General features: G+C 43.2%; 1 protein-coding gene across 4 annotated transcripts in view; it reads right to left on the bottom strand.

Annotated features, from left to right (window-relative positions):
• Positions 1–18,905, bottom strand: part of cnih3 (cornichon family AMPA receptor auxiliary protein 3) — a 74,944-nt gene that overhangs the window by 35,629 nt on the left and 20,410 nt on the right. For all 4 annotated transcript variants that reach the window (XM_069887987.1, XM_069887989.1, XM_069887988.1 and 1 more), the window contains exon 2: positions 3,326–3,394. In XM_069887987.1, the coding sequence (XP_069744088.1) occupies positions 3,326–3,394 (69 nt within the window). The remainder of the gene's footprint in view (positions 1–3,325; positions 3,395–18,905) is intronic.

Here is an 18,905-nt window from a genome sequence, read left to right as displayed (position 1 = left end):
GTAAATTTGTTTTATGGGATGCTTTAAAAGCATATTTGAGAGGTCAGAAAATTAATTATACAGCTAGAATTAAAAAACAATATTTGATTGAAAGTCAAAATTTGGAAAAAGAAATTGAAAACTTAGAGAAAAAAAATTTCAGAATTCTACTGAAGATAATAAGATCCATTTATTTAAATTAAAATTATGATATAATATATTGCAATCATATAAATATGAAAAAATGATTCAAAGATTGAAACAGCGTTATTATGAGGTAGGTGAAAGAGCACATAAAGTTTTAGCTTGGCAATTAAAAATGGAACAAGCATCAAGAACAATTAATGCAATTAGGAAAGATTCAGAGATTACTCAGGAAATTAATGAGGATTTTTTTAGATTTTGTAATGAACTTTATACATCTGAAAGTAGACAAAATACTAAGCAAATTGATTTGTTCTTGGCTAATTTAAATTTGCCATCATTGACTGGGAAGGATATTAATGATTTAGATTGTCCTTTTACAGAATTGGAATTAAAGGAAGCACTGCAATCAATGTCGGGAGGAAAGTCCCCGGGTGAAGATGGGTTTACAGTAGAATTTTATAAAGAATTAATGATTTGTTGTTTCCGGTTTATATGGAACTTTTGAAGCAGGTAACTGAGATTGGTTCATTTCCAGAATCGTTTTCGAGGGCGTTGATTATTGTTATTCCAAAGAAAGATAGAAATCCATTTAAAGGTTCTTCTTATCGACCAATATCATTATTAAATGTATATTATAAAATTTTTGCAAAAGTATTAGCTAATAGATTGCCTAATTATTTGCCAAAATTAGTACATGTTGACCAAACTGGATTTATAAAAGGTCAATATTCAGTTGATAATGTCACTAAATTGATTTCTATAATTAATGCTGCTAGAAAACAAGCTAACCAACCAATGTTAGTGGTGTTAGATAGGGTGTGTGGAAATTTTTATTTAAGGTTTCAGAAAAATTTCAATTTGGACCGACCTTTACTACTTGGGTTAAAGCTTTATATACTAATCTTACAGCACAAATAATGACAAATGGTCTGATTTCATCGGCTTTTACATTATCTTGATCAACTAGGCAAGGTTGTCCTCTTTCATCAACATTGTTTGCATTGGTAATAGAACCTTTAGCTCAAGCTTAAAAATTTGGATATTAAAGGTATTGAAATAGGTGAACAAGAATAGAAGATTAATTTGTTTCCTGATGATGTTTTAGTATATTTAACATATCCTAAAGAATCCTTGAGGGTGCTGCAAAATTTATTACATCAATATGGCACATTGTCAGGTTATAAGGTTAACTGGGAGAAGAGTGAAATATTGCTGATATCAAATGAGGATTATTTAGATTGTAGACATATTACTAAATTTAAATAGTCTGATAAGATTAAATATTTAGGAGTTATAGTTAATAAAGAATATCAGGACTTGTATATTTTGAATTATATACCTTTGTTGAATAAGATTAAAATTGATTTACAGAAATGGAAAGATTTCCCATTAACTTTAATTGGGAGAGTAAATTGTATAAAAATGAATATTTATCCTCGTATACAATATCTTTTTCAATGTATTCAATGTGTGATTCCGAAGAAATTTTTAAAAGAATTAAATAAAGTAATTTGATTATTTTTATGGAAGGGTAAATTATCTAGGGTCTCTATGCATAAATTAATGTGGTGGTATGAATGGGGAGGACTTCAGTTACAAAATTTTCATAATTATTATGAAGCAACACAGTTGAAATTCATTAAAAGGCTGTTTGATGTTCAACAATCACTGGCCTGGGCTAAAGTTGAATTGAATCAATTTTCTGAAAAAGAAATGAGTCCATTTATTTATAAATGGAATCCCTTATTGTTACAAATATATAATTTACCAGTATTAAAATATAGACTGGATATTTGTTATAAACAGGATCAGCTTACAGGTTCTTAAGGGAAAATTTCGATTAAATCACCATTGTATCAGAATAAATTAATTCCGTTTTCTTGAAATAATCTTTATTTGAAAAATTGGAAACTGAAAGGAATTAGTATTATACAAGATTGTTTTGAGGTGGGTAAATTTTCTACATTTAATAGATTACAAGAGAAATTTGGTATTTCTTTAAATTCTATTTTTGTTCAAGTTCGAGATTTTTTGTGAGTAGAATTTGGTAAGGATTTAACTTTACTAATGGTTGGCAAGGAAACAAAAGGATTTATATCGGATACGTACAGGTTGTTGCAAGTAAAGATGGATAAAGTTGGGTTATCTAGGACAAAAGAGAAATGGGAGAAAGATTTAGATATTGAATGGTCTTGGGAGGGATGGTCAAATATGTGTATTGATAGTGTTACAAAATTAATTAGTGTGAGATACAGTATGGTTAATTATAATTTTATTTATATTTGACTCCTGAGAAGTTGAAAAAATATGGATTTAGTCCAACAGACTTGTGTTTTAGATGTGGAAAAAAGACAGGTACTTTTGTGCATTATGTATGGACATGTAAGAAAGTTAAACTTTTTGGGAAAATGTTATTAAATTTTTGAGAGATTTATTTACAATCGACTTGCAAATGGATCCAATGATGTGCTTATTGGGTTATACGAATGCTGTTACTTTGGGATTGGTTGATAAGCCACAATTTGCATTTTTGAGGTTAGGGTTAGCGGTTGCAAGAAAGTGTATAGTGATAACTTGGAAAAATGATGTGGAATTGAATATACAAAGATGGCAAAGTGAACTGCAATCGTGTTTATATTTTGGAAAAATAACTTACAATTTGCAAAATAATTATTCTTTTTTTATTAAAATGTGGAGTTTATATTTGGATTGTATGGTTATTGATCTTAAGTAAGAGTTATTGAAAGAATTGGCACGTTGATTAACTCATTTTAAATGTATATTTTTTTAAGGCTCTGAAGGGGTGGGGGAGGAAGTTAAGATGATGTATTTCATAGAGGGAGGGAGGGGGTGGGAGATATTATTATTACTAATATCATTTTTTATATTTTTCTTCCTTTTTTATATAATCTGTATTTGTATTTCGTATTTCTTTTTTTTAATATTTTGTAAAATAAAATTTTCAAAAAAAAAAAGGAGAGAGAGTTGGGAAAGGCTGGGTAGAGGACCTGAAGAGAAGGGTTGAGGGGCAAGGAGTTAAGGGGCTGAGGAGACAGGGCCTGAGGGGACCAAAAGTTTTATTATAGGTGAATGAAAGGATTATTTGTTTCAAAAATAAAAATAGTTCAGTCTCATGCCAGGACCAATAGAGAAGGGAATAAACTATCAATTAGTGACCAGGAGTCTGGGGTGTACTCACTGCGTGGAGTGGATTACACTGGTCAACAGGATTCTTGAGATCTGTACGCAGTTCATCAAATGCGATTATCTGAAATACAGCAAAGAGGGAGCATATTACTAGTGATCCATTATCACAGGGATGAGCAGCAGGTCTCATTACACACACACACACACACACACATTTAATCCACAAAATTTTGCCACAGCTTTTTATTTTTATTTATTTTTGTGAGGTGGTTGAAATGAAAACAAGAAAGATTGTGATTTGTTCATGACTATAAATTCTGATTCTGATAATTTATCAGATTGAATTATTCCTAAAAATCAAAAAATATTGGAAATCTGGAATACAAACAAACTGCAGGAAACACACAACAGGTCAGGGAGCTTAATGTTGCACCTTGAAAGGTTAACTCTGTTTCACATTTGACATATTAACCATTTTACCATATAACCATTTATGGATATATCCTGGGTTTTTTTGACTAATGCACATACTGAAAGGTAGACAGAGAAACTTAAATAAATACATTGAGTGATTCATGTGGGTACATCTTTACTGAGATAAATCAGTGATTGGTAACAGCTCAAGAAACCCTAACAACCATTAACAATGATGGAATCTAAATACAGCCTGTTCTTTGCAGGGTTCGTGAACCGATTTGTGCACAGACACAGGGAATTCAATGCTCAGGTCCATAGCTACAGATTTACTGCAATGATGCAATGAATTTTCACAACTGTTCACCAGCCTCAGGGTCACATTTGCAGGCAGCAATTATCCTCTCAATTAACTCCATAGCCATCAGTTCAAAATATAGACCATTGGAGAGAGGCACCGAATCAGGCCATTCAGCCCATTGGGTCAGCTCCGCCATTCCAATCATGGCTGATGCAATCCTTTCAATCCCATTTTCCTGCCTCTCCCTCCAACCTCTAACACCCTTGAGTAATCAAGAACCTATCAACCTCCACTTAAAATCTACCCATTGACTTGGCCTCTACAGCTGTCTGTGGCAACAGGTTCCACAGATTCATCACATTTTGGCTGAAGAAAATTCTCCCTTTATTCTGAGGCTATGTCCTTTGGTTCTGGACTTCCCTTCTCCTGGAAACACCTTCTCCGTGTACACTCTATCCAGCTCTTTCAATATTCAGTATATTTGAATAAGATTCCCCTCATCCTTCCAAACTCAAGAACTCAAGTGGGTATAGGCCCAGATCCATTAGAGCTTCATCTATTCACCCTCTTATCCCCAGGATCATCCTCATAAATTCTTCTGGACCCTCTCCACTATGGAGATATGGGGCCCAAACTGCTAACAGCGCTCCACATGAGGACTCACCGCTGCCTGAGAAACACTAAGCAGTACATCTTTGCTTTTATATTCTAGTCCTCTGGAAATTAACACTGACATTGCATTCGTCTTCCTTATTCCCAACTCGACCTGCTCTTTCTGAATTTTATCCCCATTGAGAAAATAGTCTGCCTCATTATTCCTTCAGCCAAGGGGCATGGACATACAGTTCCCCACACTCTCTTCTATCTGCCACTTCTTTGCCCATTTTCCTGGTCAAGTCCCTCTGCAGGCTCCCAGCTTCCTCAACTACCAGTACCTCCACCTATCTTTGTATCATTCACAAAGCCTCCTTCTGTCATCTAAATAATTTACATGCAATGGGATAAGTAGCAGATCCACACCAATCCCTGTGGAACACCATTCGACACCAGCCAGTGAAGCCTACCCTGAAGAAGTTCCCATCGCATCCCTTGCCGAAGGGCTCAGGCCCAAATCGTTGGTTTCCTGTTACTTCCTACAGAGCCTGTGTGACCTGCTGAGTTTTGCCAGCTCTACAATCAAAGCATCTACAAATGTTCCTGTTTCACTCCCAACAGCACCTCATAGCCTGAATACGCCTGGGATGGTCTGATCTTGGAAGCTAAGCAGGCTCGGGCCTGGTCAGTACTTGGAGGGGAGACTGTCTAGGAACATGATGCTGTAGGTCTCTGTGAGGGGAGCTGGACAACGCGTGACTCTCTGCCTGCCTTATGGGCGACAGTTAAAGAATTTCATGAATGTTACATTCTAAATGTAGTGTTTCCTGACAATAATGGAACCTTCCATCTTTTTTTCTTTGCCTTCTACCAGTCAGCCAATCTTCTACCCACACTAGCACTCACCCTGTGGTACTGGGGTTAGATATTTAATCTCAGATGAACATATTCATAAATTTCGGTGGGCCACTACCCTCACTTACCATCCCCCGCGCTAGTTACTGCAGTCTGTCCACATTAAAGATCAAAGCTCCTTCCCTTTTCAGTGATTTATCCCCCGAGTGTCGGCCGATTGCCACTAAGAGCCGTTCTTACAGCAAAGAGGATCGGGAGTTTATCAAAGCTGAGACCCAGAGATTGCTTAAAGAATGAGTAATTGAACCCAGTAAGAGTCCGTGGCAAGACCAGGTGGTAGTTGTGAAAAATCACACTAAGAAATGGCTGGGTATTGACTACAGCCAGACAATCAACCGTTACACTAACCTGGATGCCTACCCCCTGCCACGCATCAATGAAACGATAAATCAGATAGCGCAATACAAAGTATACACCACTATCGGCCTCAAAGCAGCTTACCACCAAATCCCCATGAAAAAAAAGGAATGACCCTATACAGCCTTTGAGGCTGATGGGGGGGTTATACCAGTTTAAAAGGGTACCTTTTGGAGTTACTAATGGTGTGTCAGTGTTTCAGAGGGAAATGGATAAAATTGTTAGGACGTTTGAGTTACAGGGTACGCTTCCTTATCTGGATAATGTCACTATCTGTGGGAAAACACAGTCTGAGCACGACAACAACTTAAAAGAAATTTTTAGCAACAGTTAAAGAACTCAACAACCTTGCATTTAACGAGGGCAAATGGGTGTTCGACACGACAGAGCTACCCATTCTGGGCTACATTGTCTGCAAGGGCGAAATCCGCTCCGACCCGGAAAGAATGGCCCCCCTTAAGAAGTTAACACCCCCAAACTCAGCAAAAGTTCTGCTACGAAAGGGGATTGCCACCAGCCGTACCACGAGCTACAACCCTCAAGGCCATGGGCAGGTTGAAAGGGCTAATGCTACAGTCTGGAAGACTTAATCTTGCATTAAAAGCACATGGTTACCCTGTTACTCAGTGGCAGGAGGTGCTGCCTGAGGCACTACATTCTATTCGGTCTTTATTGAGTACTGCAACAAATCAAACACCTCATGAACGTATGTTTGCCTTTCCTAGGAAATCAGGAACTGTGATGGACTGGCCAGCCTGTTTATCTGAGCCTGGAACCGTCCTGCTGGAGAGCCACGCTCGGGCGCGTAAAACAGACCCCCTAATCCAACCAGTTCAGCTACTGCATACTAATCCCAACATGTTAGATTCCCAGACGGGAGTACTGACACTGTACCCCTAAGAGATCTGGCCTCGCCTGGTTCGCCCCTTCCTCACACCCCTACTCAGAGTGAGCCTGAGAGATTGACCTCACCCCCCACCTCCAGCCTGTGACCCCTAGTAAGCTTTTAGATAGCCATGCTGATGCTCCACTGCCTCACACTGGCAATTCTGGACCGGGTCCAGAAGCCAGTCCTTCCCACACTACAGACCCAGGACCTCTACCAGTTCCCAAGGTTGCAAAGGAGCCAACTGTTTTGAGACGAAGCACCAGAATTCGTAAACAATCTGATAGGCTGACATATTCATTAAACATCTCATTATATTCCATCGGGCACACAAAACTCAAAACAGTCAACCAGTTTACCTATCTCGGCTGCACCATTTCATCAGATGCAAGGATCGACAATGAGATAGACAACAGACTCGCCAAGGCAAATAGCGCCTTTGGAAGACTACACAAAAGAGTCTGGAAAAACAACCAACTGAAAAACCTCACAAAGATAAGCGTATACAGAGCCGTTGTCATACCCACACTCCTGTTCGGCTCCGAATCATGGGTCCTCTACTGGCACCACCTACGGCTCCTAGAACGCTTCCACCAGCGTTGTCTCCGCTCCATCCTCAACATCCATTGGAGCGCTTACACCCCTAACGTCGAAGTACTCGAGATGGCAGAGGTCGACAGCATCGAGTCCACGCTGCTGAAGATCCAGCTGCGCTGGATGGGTCACGTCTCCAGAATGGAGGACCATCGCCTTCCCAAGATCGTGTTATATGGCGAGCTCTCCACTGGCCACCGTGACAGAGGTGCACCAAATAAAAGGTACAAGGACTGCCTAAAGAAATCTCTTGGTGCCTGCCACATTGACCACCGCCAGTGGGCTGATAACGCCTCAAACCGTGCATCTTGGCGCCTCACAGTTTGGCGGGCAGCAACCTCCTTTAAAGAAGACCGCAGAGCCCACCTCACTGACAAAAGGCAAAGGAGGAAAAACCCAACACCCAACCCCAACCCACCAATTTTCCCCTGCAACCGCTGCAACCGTGTCTGCCTGTCCCGCATCGGACTGGTCAGCCACAAACGAGCCTGCAGCTGACGTGGACTTTTTACCCCCTCCATAAATCTTCGTCCGCGAAGCCAAGCCAAAGAAAGAAAGATATTTCAATTGCTTGCTAGATACTGGTGTATTTTGGCTGTTAGAGTATCTCAAGGCCAAACATATTATCCATGTATCTCTTGCTTCAGTCTTTCCTAGCAGCTGTCCTTTTGATTTTAACCCTTCTTCTGCCAGGGGGAGACTGTGGTGAATGTCTGCCAACCTGCCTGTCTCCCCTCTGGCGAGCCTTGCTGTACTAACATTGGCTGTGCATTATCTCGAATGTTAAGGACACTCCCCTTGGGTATAACTGTATATGCACCTATTGTCTTTCATTATTGTACCATGAGTTTCTGCTAGTAAAAGCCATGATTATTGTTTGACCACATCTTCTTTGTCTACTTCATCAACTGGCACTTCACCCGTAACGCCATCACTCCTATCCAAATAAACAACACCCACTGACTCTCCTTTGTCTGGCCTGCTTGCTACTTCCACAAAGTATTTTCCGGAAAGTTCAGTTTCACAACACGAAGAACAGAAGAAGCAGGAATTCGGCCCCTCATCCCTGTTCTGCCATTCAGAAGATCATGGCTGATCTTTTGCCTCAGCCACTCTGTCCCCATATCCCTTTAATATCCAAAGAGTCATTTTTTAAGGTTGACTTTGTACTCCCACGGTGTTCCTTGGCTCAGCTAATTGCTGATCTTTATTGTATGGTGCCCTGTGGATCAGCAACTGTTATCTGTGAGTTTCAATCATAATCTGTCAGCCTGGTGCTGAAATATTAATGTCTGAAGTGAAGTGAACCACAGCCAGTCACTCCAGGATCTCCATATTAACAGAGTTCATCCTCATTTCTAGACTCCACAACATGGTCGAGTTTCAAATGCATGTGCTCTGTTCTAATTCCTCTCTAACGAACAGTCCCTAAGTAATAAAGCAACGTACTGCAGATGAAATGCAAAGAAAAATGAAACAAAGGCATCTGGTTCACTTGGCTTCATTGGGTGGGGAATTAACCATGAAAGTATGGTGGTCATGTTGCATCTCTACAAAACTTCGGGTTTGCACTGGGGATATGATGTGCAAATCGAGTTGTGAAGGATTTGGAGGTTGCCTAGTTTAGTGGGTGAGATTTATGGGGTGGGACTGGACAGAGTTGGGCTGTTTTCTCTGGAGCGTAGTTCAGTAGCTGAGGGGAGACCTGATCGAGGTGTAGAAAATTATGGTTGGTCAGAATATTTTCCTCAGTACATAAATGTCGTGGACTGGAAGGCACGCTCTTAAGGTGAGGGTGAGACAGTTAAGGGAGATGTGTGGGCCATATATTTTACACAGATAGTGGTGGGTGCTGGAACAGGTTGCCAAGAGGAGTGATGGAAGCAGATCCAATAGTAGCATTAATGAGGCCTCTAGAATCTGAAGGGGGTGGATGGGGATCTATCAGATGGAAGCAGCAGAATTTTAGTTTGATTGGGGACCCAATGTTCAGCACAGACATGTGGGCTTGTTCCTGTGCTGGACTGTTCTATGTAATGCTGCCATCACTGAGCAGGACAGATAGCATCTGTGGAGGGAGAGACACAGAGCATAGTACGACAGCCCAGTACATACCCTTCAGCCCTTGATGTTGTGCTGGCCCATATATTCCTTAAATAAAGTACTAAACTCTCCCTACCCCGTAACCCTCTATTGTTCTTCCATCCATGTGTCTGTCTTAAATGTTCCTAATGTTCCAGCCTCCACCTCCATCCCTGGCAAGGCCCCCACAACTCTCTGTGTAAAAAAAAACCTACTGCTGATGTCTCCCATAAACTTCCCTCCCTTCACTTTGTACACGTCCTCTGGGAAACAGCTGCTGACTGTCTACCCTATCTATACTTCTTAGAATCTTCTAGACCTCTATCAAGTCTCCTCTCATCCTTCCACTACTACTCTCTACTTTCTTCCTACAAGCCAATTGTTTATCCACACAGCCAAGGTTCCCCTGATCCGGTGCCTTGTGACTTTCTGGATGAGTCTCTTGTGGGGAACTTGGTCAAAAGCTTCGTTAAATCCACGTCAACTACATCTACCACCTGACTCTCATCAATTTCTTTTGTTACCTCCTCAAAAAACTCAATTAGACTCGTGAGGCTCGACCTTCCTTTCACAAAGCCCTGCTGACTATCCTTGAGTAGACTGGACTTCTCCAAATGCTCATAGACCCTGTCCTTAAGAATCCTCCCCATTAGTTTCCACCCCACTGACGTCAGACTCACCTGTCTAGAATTCCCAGGATTCTCCCTATTACCTCTTATAAACAAGGCGACTACATTTGCCGTTCTCCAATCCTCCGGCACCTCCCCTATGGCCAAGGAGGATTCAAAGATCATAGGTATTGCCCCAGCCATCTCTTCCCTCCCTTCCCACAACAGCCTGGGGTACATCACATCCGGCCCTGGGGACTTATCAATCTTGATGTGTTTAAGTAGATCCAACACTTCCTCTTCCTTAATCTCCACATTGTCCAGGACACAGGCCCGTTCAATTCCAACCTCACCCTGATCAAGGACATTTTTTTGTGAATACTGATGCAAAGTTTTCATTTAGACCCTCCCCAACCTCCTCCGTCTACAGGCACATAATGCCTCCTTTATCCTTTAGTGGCCCCACCTTCATTCTCAACATCCTTTTGTTCTTCACATACACATAGAACACCCTTGGGTTCTCCTTAATCCTACACGTCAAGGCCTTCTCCTGCCCCTTTCAAGCTCTCCCAAATCCTATTTTAAGCTTCTTCCTGGCTACCATATACTTCTCATGAGCCCTTCCTGTTTCCTGCTTCCTCTATCTAATGTTTGCTTCCTTCTTCCTCTTGACCAGCTGCCTCTCCTGTTTCGTCAACCACGGTTCCCTTTTCCCACCATCTTTTCCTTGTCTCAGTGGGACAAACCAATCCTGAACCCAGCACAAGTGATCCCGAAACTTTCTCCACATTAGTTCTGTGCTTTCACCCTTGTACATCTGTTTCCAATTTACTCTCACTCGTTCCTGCCTCATCCCTACATAATTAGCCCTTCCCCAGTTTGGCTGTTTTTATCCTTGTCCATAGCTATGTTGAAGCTCAGGGAGTTGTGGTCATTCCCACCAGAATGCTCCCCCACCGAGGGGTCCGCCCCCGACCAGGTTCATTCGCCAGACCCAGATCCTGTCTGGTCTCTCCTCTCGTCGGCCGGCCCACACACGGTGTCAGGAATCCTTCTTGAACACACCTGACAAATTGAGCCCCATCCATCCCTCTTGCAGTCAGGAGGTGCCGGTCAATATAAGGAAAGTTGAAATCACCCATAACTACAACCTTGTATTTTCCCCCACCATTCCAGAATCTGCCTGCTCATCTGCTCCTGGGAGTACCGAGGGCTATTTGGGGGCCTAGAGACGACTCCCAGCACAATGAGAGCCCCCTTTCTGTTTCTGACCCACTCACACTGACTTAGTGAACCCTTCCTCTGCAGTGTCCTCCTTTTCTACAGCCGTGATACTGTCCCTGAACAGTAATGCTACTCTCCAGAGACAGAAATACTGTTTCAGGTCGATAACCTTTCATCAGCTTGTACATGCAATGTAACATGGAATAGACCATCTGCGTGTGAAATATGGAGAAATTTTTTCAGTAAAATGGATAATTCTTTAGAATTCTCTATCCTGTGGTGCCTCAGACATTGACCATATTCAAAGCTGATTAATAGATTTCTGAATCGTAGTGAAATCTAGGGATATGGAAAGGAGCAGGAAAATTCTGTTTGAGGTTGCTAAATGGTGGAGGGGGTTTAAGGGGTTGTTGGGCACTGCCAGTTGCCCCAATAATTACAATGACAAAGACTGAGGGGAACGATAGGCTTTATTGTACAGAAGACTTGAGCTGGCCCGGATCCAAACTAGGGAAGTGCAGGGAAGGGAGAAGTGGCTTGACCTTTATGGTCTGGGTCCCAGGGGAGGAGTCCAGGTAAGAGTGTCATCAGGGGGCAGGCCAGCCCGAGCCAATTAGCATACACAATCCATGCCATTATATTCACCCCCTCTTTTTAAAACAGAAACCCCCCCCCACTCTTTTACACAACGTGAGGGGAGAGAGAAGGAAAAAAAATTTTGCTAGAGGTTTAACCACACCGGCGACTTTCTCCTTCTGTGGTACGGCCGAGGGGTGGGGGGGTGGGGAGCAGGGGAGGGAACATTCTAGGTCGGGGTGATGATTCCGGGCTCCCGGGAGGAAGGGGGGGTTTGATGCCTCCTGGGGGACCGACTCCTGGAGAGGGGAGCCGGGTGGCTTGGCCTCCAGTATTGCACTCCCATGTGGGGTGGTCTGCTCCGTGAGATAGGCTGTGGCAGGCAGGGCAGTTTCGGGATCCCCGTCCCTCGCCAGGTCTTGGATAGGCACAGTGTCCTCGTGGCCATCGGGGTACCTCACGAACGCGTATTGCGGGTTGGTGTGTATGAGGTGTACCAATTCCACCAGTGGATCTTATGGCCCCTTGTGTGTCTCTGTAGCAGGACCAGCCCTAGGGTTGCCAACCAAGGGGGAATGGAGGCACCATTCACCGATCTCCTAGGGAAAGCAAACAAATGTTCATGCGCGGTGGTGTTAGTCGTGGTGCACAGGAGTGATCGGATGGTGTGAAGTGCTTAGGCCAAAACATCCTGCCAGCTGGACACCAGCATGTTTTTGGACCTAAGGGCCAGGAGCATCGCCTTCCAGACAGTAGCATTCTCCCTTTCCACCTGGGGTTATAGCCGGTGGTCCTGCTGGTGGCTATGTCTCTGGGCAGGAAGTACTATCACAGTTCCTCACTCATGAATGAGGTCCCCCGATCGCTGTGGATGTACTTACCTGATTCAGTGGGAGCTGATCCTCCTTGAGGAGACATTGTCGGATATAGCCTGACCTCAATCCCAACACGCAAGCGTTCCAGACCAGGTCTTCCACACACTGGGCCCCCGGCACAGGGACCCCGTGGGGTTCCACAAACAGTCTTTTCCCAGTGTGATCAGGGCTCGAATGAACTCTTCTACCGACTGACCAGGCTGCTGTTTTCTGGACGCTAGGAGTTAACGGGAGTAAACCTTGCTGATCTTGGGCTTGTATAGCGCCCATAGCTCAGCCATTGTCTCTGAGTAGGTCGTGCAGCTTCTGATGGCCTGGAAAGCTCTCTGGCCGACTCTTGCCTGTAGGACTTTCAGCCTCTTCTTGCCTGAATCGACCACTCCAGCAGTGGCCTCCTGGAAGATGATGAAGCAATTGACCAACTGCTCGAAGAGTTCTGATGCACCCGGGACTTGGGGATCCATCTCTAGCCAACTGGGGCGCAGCAACTTCTCCATTACCGGAAACATTAAAATTTCTGTACAATAAAGTGTTGGGAATTAAAAGTTGCCCCAATAGTTAAATGACAAAGACTGAGGGAAACGATAGGCTTTATTGTACAGAAGACTTGAGTTGGCCCGGATCCAAGCTAGGGAAGTGCAGGGAAGGGAGAAGTAGCCTGACCTTTTTGGCCTGGGTCCCAGGGGAGGAGTTCAGGTAAATGTCATCAGGGGACGGGCCAGCCCGAGCCAATTAGCACACACAATCCATACCATTACAGGGGTAAAATGATGACTTTTGCTGCTATGTTTAGTTTTATTTGTAATGACCAGAGGTCATGGGAATGGGAAACTTGCTCGTGAGTGGATCATTCAAGGACATAAAATTTAACTTTGTCTCAAGTAATAAGGGGCTGTGAGAAAATGCTCTTTGATTCAGATGTGGAGCTTACAGCATATAAAGGTGGTGAAAACAGAATCAAAGCTTTCAAACTGGAACTTAGGGGAGAATTTTTGCAGAAGTTTGGGGAAAAAATAGGAATTGGACTGACAGATTTAATGAATGAGGAGCCAGCATTCCTCAGTGGCTGAATAGTTCCCTCTTGTACTGTAACCATTCTGATCCTCAAAGTTTCATCAAACATGATTTCATTTTCTTGACACCATGATGATTCTGTCTAATAGAGTGAAAGGAGACCCATGGCTTTTCCCATTGCACCGCCATTAAATAATGTCTCGTCTGGCTGTAACTTCATCCCTGATAAATAATGTCTCGTCTGGCTGTAACTTCATCCCTGATATATAATGTCTCGTCTGGCTGTAACCTCATCCCCGATAAATAATGTCTCGTCTGGCTGTAACTTCATCCCTGATAAATAATGTCTCATCTGGCTGTAACCTCATCCCCGATAAATAATGTCTCGTCTGGCTGTAACTTCATCCCTGATAAATAATGTCTCGTCTGGCTGTAACTTCATCCCTGATAAATAATGTCTCGTCTGGCTGTAACTTCATTCCTGATAAATAATGTCTCGTCTGGCTGTAACTTCATCCCTGATAAATAATGTCTCGTCTGGCTGTAACTTCATCCCTGATAAATAATGTCTCGTCTGGCTGTAACTTCATCCCTGATATATAATGTCTCATCTGGCTGTAATCTCATTCCTGATACCCCTGGTAACCTTGAACCCATGCTGATCAGGAACCTATCTGCCTCTGCCCTGAGAAAACTTCAAGAACTTGACTTTTCCACTGCCCATTAAGAAAGAGAATTCCAAAAATCAGCCCCATCCAAGAGAAAAGAGAGATACTGCCTCTCTGTCTTAAATGGGTAACCCCAAAAGCAACCCATGCTCTCCGCATCTACCCCATATAATCCCTCAGGACCTTACCTATTTCAATCCAGCCTCCTCTTGCTCTTTTAATCTTTAATCTAGCCTGCCTAACCTTGCCTCAAAAGAAACAAGCTACCCATTCCACGTCGAGTAAACCTTTTCCAATCGATTCCAAAGTCTTTAATTTCATTCCTTAAATGAGAAATCAATTCTCTCTTGCCAATGCTTTATATAATAGAAGCATAACTTCCCTAATTTTGTATTCAAATATAATTCCCTAAACAATAGGTGATAGCGTCTTTCCAAATTCCTTGCTATATGTGGAGAGCAGCCTTGGGCGAATTGTGCAACAAGACACAGTTGGCATCTCAGACTCTGTCATCTCTCATCTTTTAAATAATGTGCCATTTTATTATTTTCCTACCAAAATGGCCAATTTCACATTTTCCCATGTTAATACTCCACTGACCAGATCTTTGTCTACTTACACTCTCCCCCTGAAGCTTCCTGTGCGCACTTCACAACTCTATTTGTGTCAACAGCAAATTTAGCAGGAAATCCTACCTGAAGGACCTCATCAAATCATGAATACAGACGGTAAAATGTTGAAGCCCCTCCCTGCGCCAATCCTTCTGGCAAACCATTCATTACATCTCATCAACCAACAGACAGACTCAATTATGCCCACTCTGTTTCCTGTTCGACAGCCAATCCGTGTTGTGTTCGAGAGCAGTGGTTCTCAGCCTTTTGTTTCCCACTCACATACCACCTTAAGTAATCCCTTAGTAACCACAGAGAACCCTATGGCATCTGTGGTCAGTAAGGGATTACTTAAGGTGGTACATGAGTACATGGTACATGGAAAAAAGTGGTTGCGAACCACTGATCTACACCATGTACTTTTATTTTCCGCACCAACCTTTAACCTTAATAAACCTATTCTGGAAATCTCAGTATTAGTTTATCCATCAGTTTCCATTGAATCTGTTTTCTGGTGCTATCAGTCTGATTCTTCATTAATTTCCTGTTTTCTCTCTCTTTTCCTTGAATTGCAGTACTACATTTGCTGCTCTCCAGTTCACGTCACTAGTAAAACAGAACCAAAACATTTGGCATCTTCAGTCCTTCTACTAAAACTGTGGTCCTGCACTATAAAGTGGGTCAGGTCCAGGGGCAAAGAGAAGTTGCCCAAGCTTAATTTGTCATTTCATCAGATGGTGGCTGACATGACCCACAATTCACCCGTCTGCTGGTGGGCTTTGAAGCCACGATGTCTGACCCAGTTCAGCTGGCACAATCAGATGGAAAGTGAAATTAAGAAAGAGTGTAATGGTCCAACTTGTTGATCTTCATTCTTGCTCTTCACAAGCAAGTCCCATTTACCTGTGTTTGGCCCATATCACTTTAATCTCTTCCTGTCCATATCCCTGTTGAAACAATGTAATTCTGCTACTTCTAACACTTGTTCCAACACACTCTCCACGCGATAGTGAAAAATGTTCTCCTCACATCCCCTTTCAACCTTTCCCCTCTCACCTTAAAACTCGAGTTTTGGATTCCCCAAGCCTGAGGAAAAGATGGTGACCTTATTCTGCGGTCATGATTTTATAAATTTCTATAAGTTCCCCCTCACCCTCCTACTCTCCAGGATAGACAGTCCCACCCTCCCCAGCTTTTCCTTTTAACTCAAGCTCTCCAGTCCTGGGAACAAACTGTGAATTTTTCTGCATCCTCTCTCATTTAATCGTCCTTCCCGTGGTAAGGCTGCCAGATCTGTGCACAATACTCCAAGTGTGGTCTCACAAAGTCTTGTACAGCTTTAACGTGATGTCCCAACTCCTGAATTCAGTGCCCTGGCTGATGAAGGTAAGTGTGCCAGACGCTTTCCTCGCTTCCCTGCCCACCCGCATCACCAGTTTTATGGAACCAAGTACAATGAAAAGCTGAAGGAACACAGCAGGAGAGAAATGGTCAGTCAAGGCCCTTGATCAAACCCTTATCTCTTAAAAAGGGCCCTGAAGCGAGTTAAAGATCAGTCTGGAGAAAGTGTTCCGACTGACCATTTCTCTCCAGGGGTGCTGCTCGACCCACTGATCTGTCCAGAATCTCTTTCCTCAAGATTCCAGCAACTGCAGTTCTGTGTTTCTCTCCAGTGCCAAGACATTCACTCTATCTGCATTTCTAAAATCTTTCACGGCAGCTGTTCAGTATATATAACCATATTGTATAACCAGTGCTAATGCAGTCGAGAACCAGTAATATCGTCAAGTTGGCACTAATGTGTAACCAACACAATGTGTGATATATAATCCACATCAATGTTGTACATTTTAAAAAACATCTCTAAAACTTAACGATCATCACTGCGTTGCACAAGCAGTAACAGTAGATGCAAACGGATCCACTGACCAATCAAAAAACAGCCAGGCAGTAATTGAGATGGATTTCAATGTCCTTAAGTAAAATATGAAAGTCGGAAAAACCACAGATGCTAAAACTGCAGGGTGTTTCCTTGAGCAGACTTTCCACATCATCTGGCAAAACGTTTGATCACCAGAATTCACGAATAAGCACCAAGATCTGGCTTGGCTGGTGGTGCGATGAGCCCACCTGGTCAGATTCTTCCTCTACTGGAAGATCAACCACCGCACATGTTGCGCTCAAGATGACTCCAATGGGGAGGAGAGTCACCCACCTCTTTGCAGAGGTGGATTTGTGAAAAGAGTCTAGAGAAGGATGCACGAGTCCTTGTCATGGTTTATCCAAAGGGACTCTGATTTTGGGGCTGCTCCCAGGGACACCCGAGGAGACAGACATCCAGTATGGCTGGAAGATCATCAACTCTCTCCAAACTTGGTCTTCCAGCATGGTGGGATGTCAATGAGGGAACACTGCTTTTGGCACATTCCAGGGGTACGTGCAGAGGGATGCACTGAACCTTAGTGCAGCCAATGCAAAGACTTTGTGGAGAAGGACGACAAAGTGTTGGGAATTAAGTGGCTGAGATTGGAGGGAAGCCCATCAAACTGAAAGGGCATCACCGCAGAGTACAACATCAGTGGCAATGGGGTTAAAATGATTGGATAACTGTGCAATACACAGAAACACCACGGATAGACTAAACGGCAACATGACAAAGTAAAAATGAGGGAGGTTTAAGGGAGACGTCAGGGGGAAGGTTTTTCCACAGAGAGTTGTGTGGGCCTGGAATGCCTCGCCAGGGGTGGTGGAGGCTGGAACATTAGGGGCATATAAGAGACTCTTAGACAGACACATGGATGAAAGAAAAATAGAGGGTTAAGAGGAAGGGAGGGGTGAGTAATTTTTAAGGAATATATGGGTCAGCACACTATTGGGGGCTGAAGGGCCTGTACTGTGTTGTAGTGTTCTATGTTCTATGACACTAACCATGCAATAAAAACACAAAAATGCTGGAAACTCAGCATCCATAGAAGGAAAAGATATATTTACTGATATTTTGCGCCTGGGTGACTGGCTGAGGTCCTCCAGTATTTCTGTATATTACAACAATCGCAGTCTTTCGTGTTTCACGAACAACGTAAAATGACTTGGCACTAGTTTACTTTGTGTTTATTTTTAAATTGTGAATAAAGATTAGTTTTGGAGGAAATATCTGAAATTAAAACAGAAAACATGTGAGACAGTCAGCAGACCAGGCTGCATCTGTGGAGATTTCCACTTCAACTTTAACCCCGCTTCACTTTCACACTTGCCGTCTGAGTTACTAAATGAAGTGCTATCCAAGTAAAAGGTTTAGAGGAAACAGAAACTCACTAGATCACATTCAAGACAACAAGCCCAACTAAAGGCATAAGTAGATTTATGGAAGGCAGCTAGGTGGCAAGGAGTCATGGGGGGAAGTGGGCATAATTTGGTTTGACGTAGTTGGCGAAACTACAAAATTAAAAGAGTAACAAAGATTCTAGATCGGGATTATCTCACCAAGACCACTTTGGCGCTCTGGACCAGCCATTCTCAACCTTTTTTGGCCATGAGCTCTTCCCTGATAGGTGGATACAGGTGAGGGGGGGGGGGGGGTAGAAGAGAAAGCAGCTGAGAGATGCTAGAGGGAAGGGACAGAGGTCTGAGATCAGAGTGTAGCGCCTCCGGAAGGACCTCTTGCACTGGAAGACAGGCATCCCTTTTGACAAGGGCCAAGAAGATTGCCCTCCAGATCGTGCCGTTTTTTCGTTCCACCTGCCCATTCCCGTGGGGGTTGTAGATGGTGGTCCTGTTTGTGGCTATGCCCTTGGACAGGAAAATATTGGCGCAACTCCTCACTCATGAATGAGGGCCCCCGATCATTGAATGTAACTGGGGCATCCGAACAAGGTGAAGAGGTTGTGGAGGGGCTTCAATGACTGTGGACATG

This window comes from Narcine bancroftii, chromosome 6 (genome assembly GCF_036971445.1).
Source record: "Narcine bancroftii isolate sNarBan1 chromosome 6, sNarBan1.hap1, whole genome shotgun sequence".
Classification (NCBI taxonomy): domain Eukaryota; kingdom Metazoa; phylum Chordata; class Chondrichthyes; order Torpediniformes; family Narcinidae; genus Narcine; species Narcine bancroftii.
The sequence above is the reverse complement of the archived record's forward strand: the minus strand, read 5'-3'. Positions and strand labels throughout refer to the sequence as shown.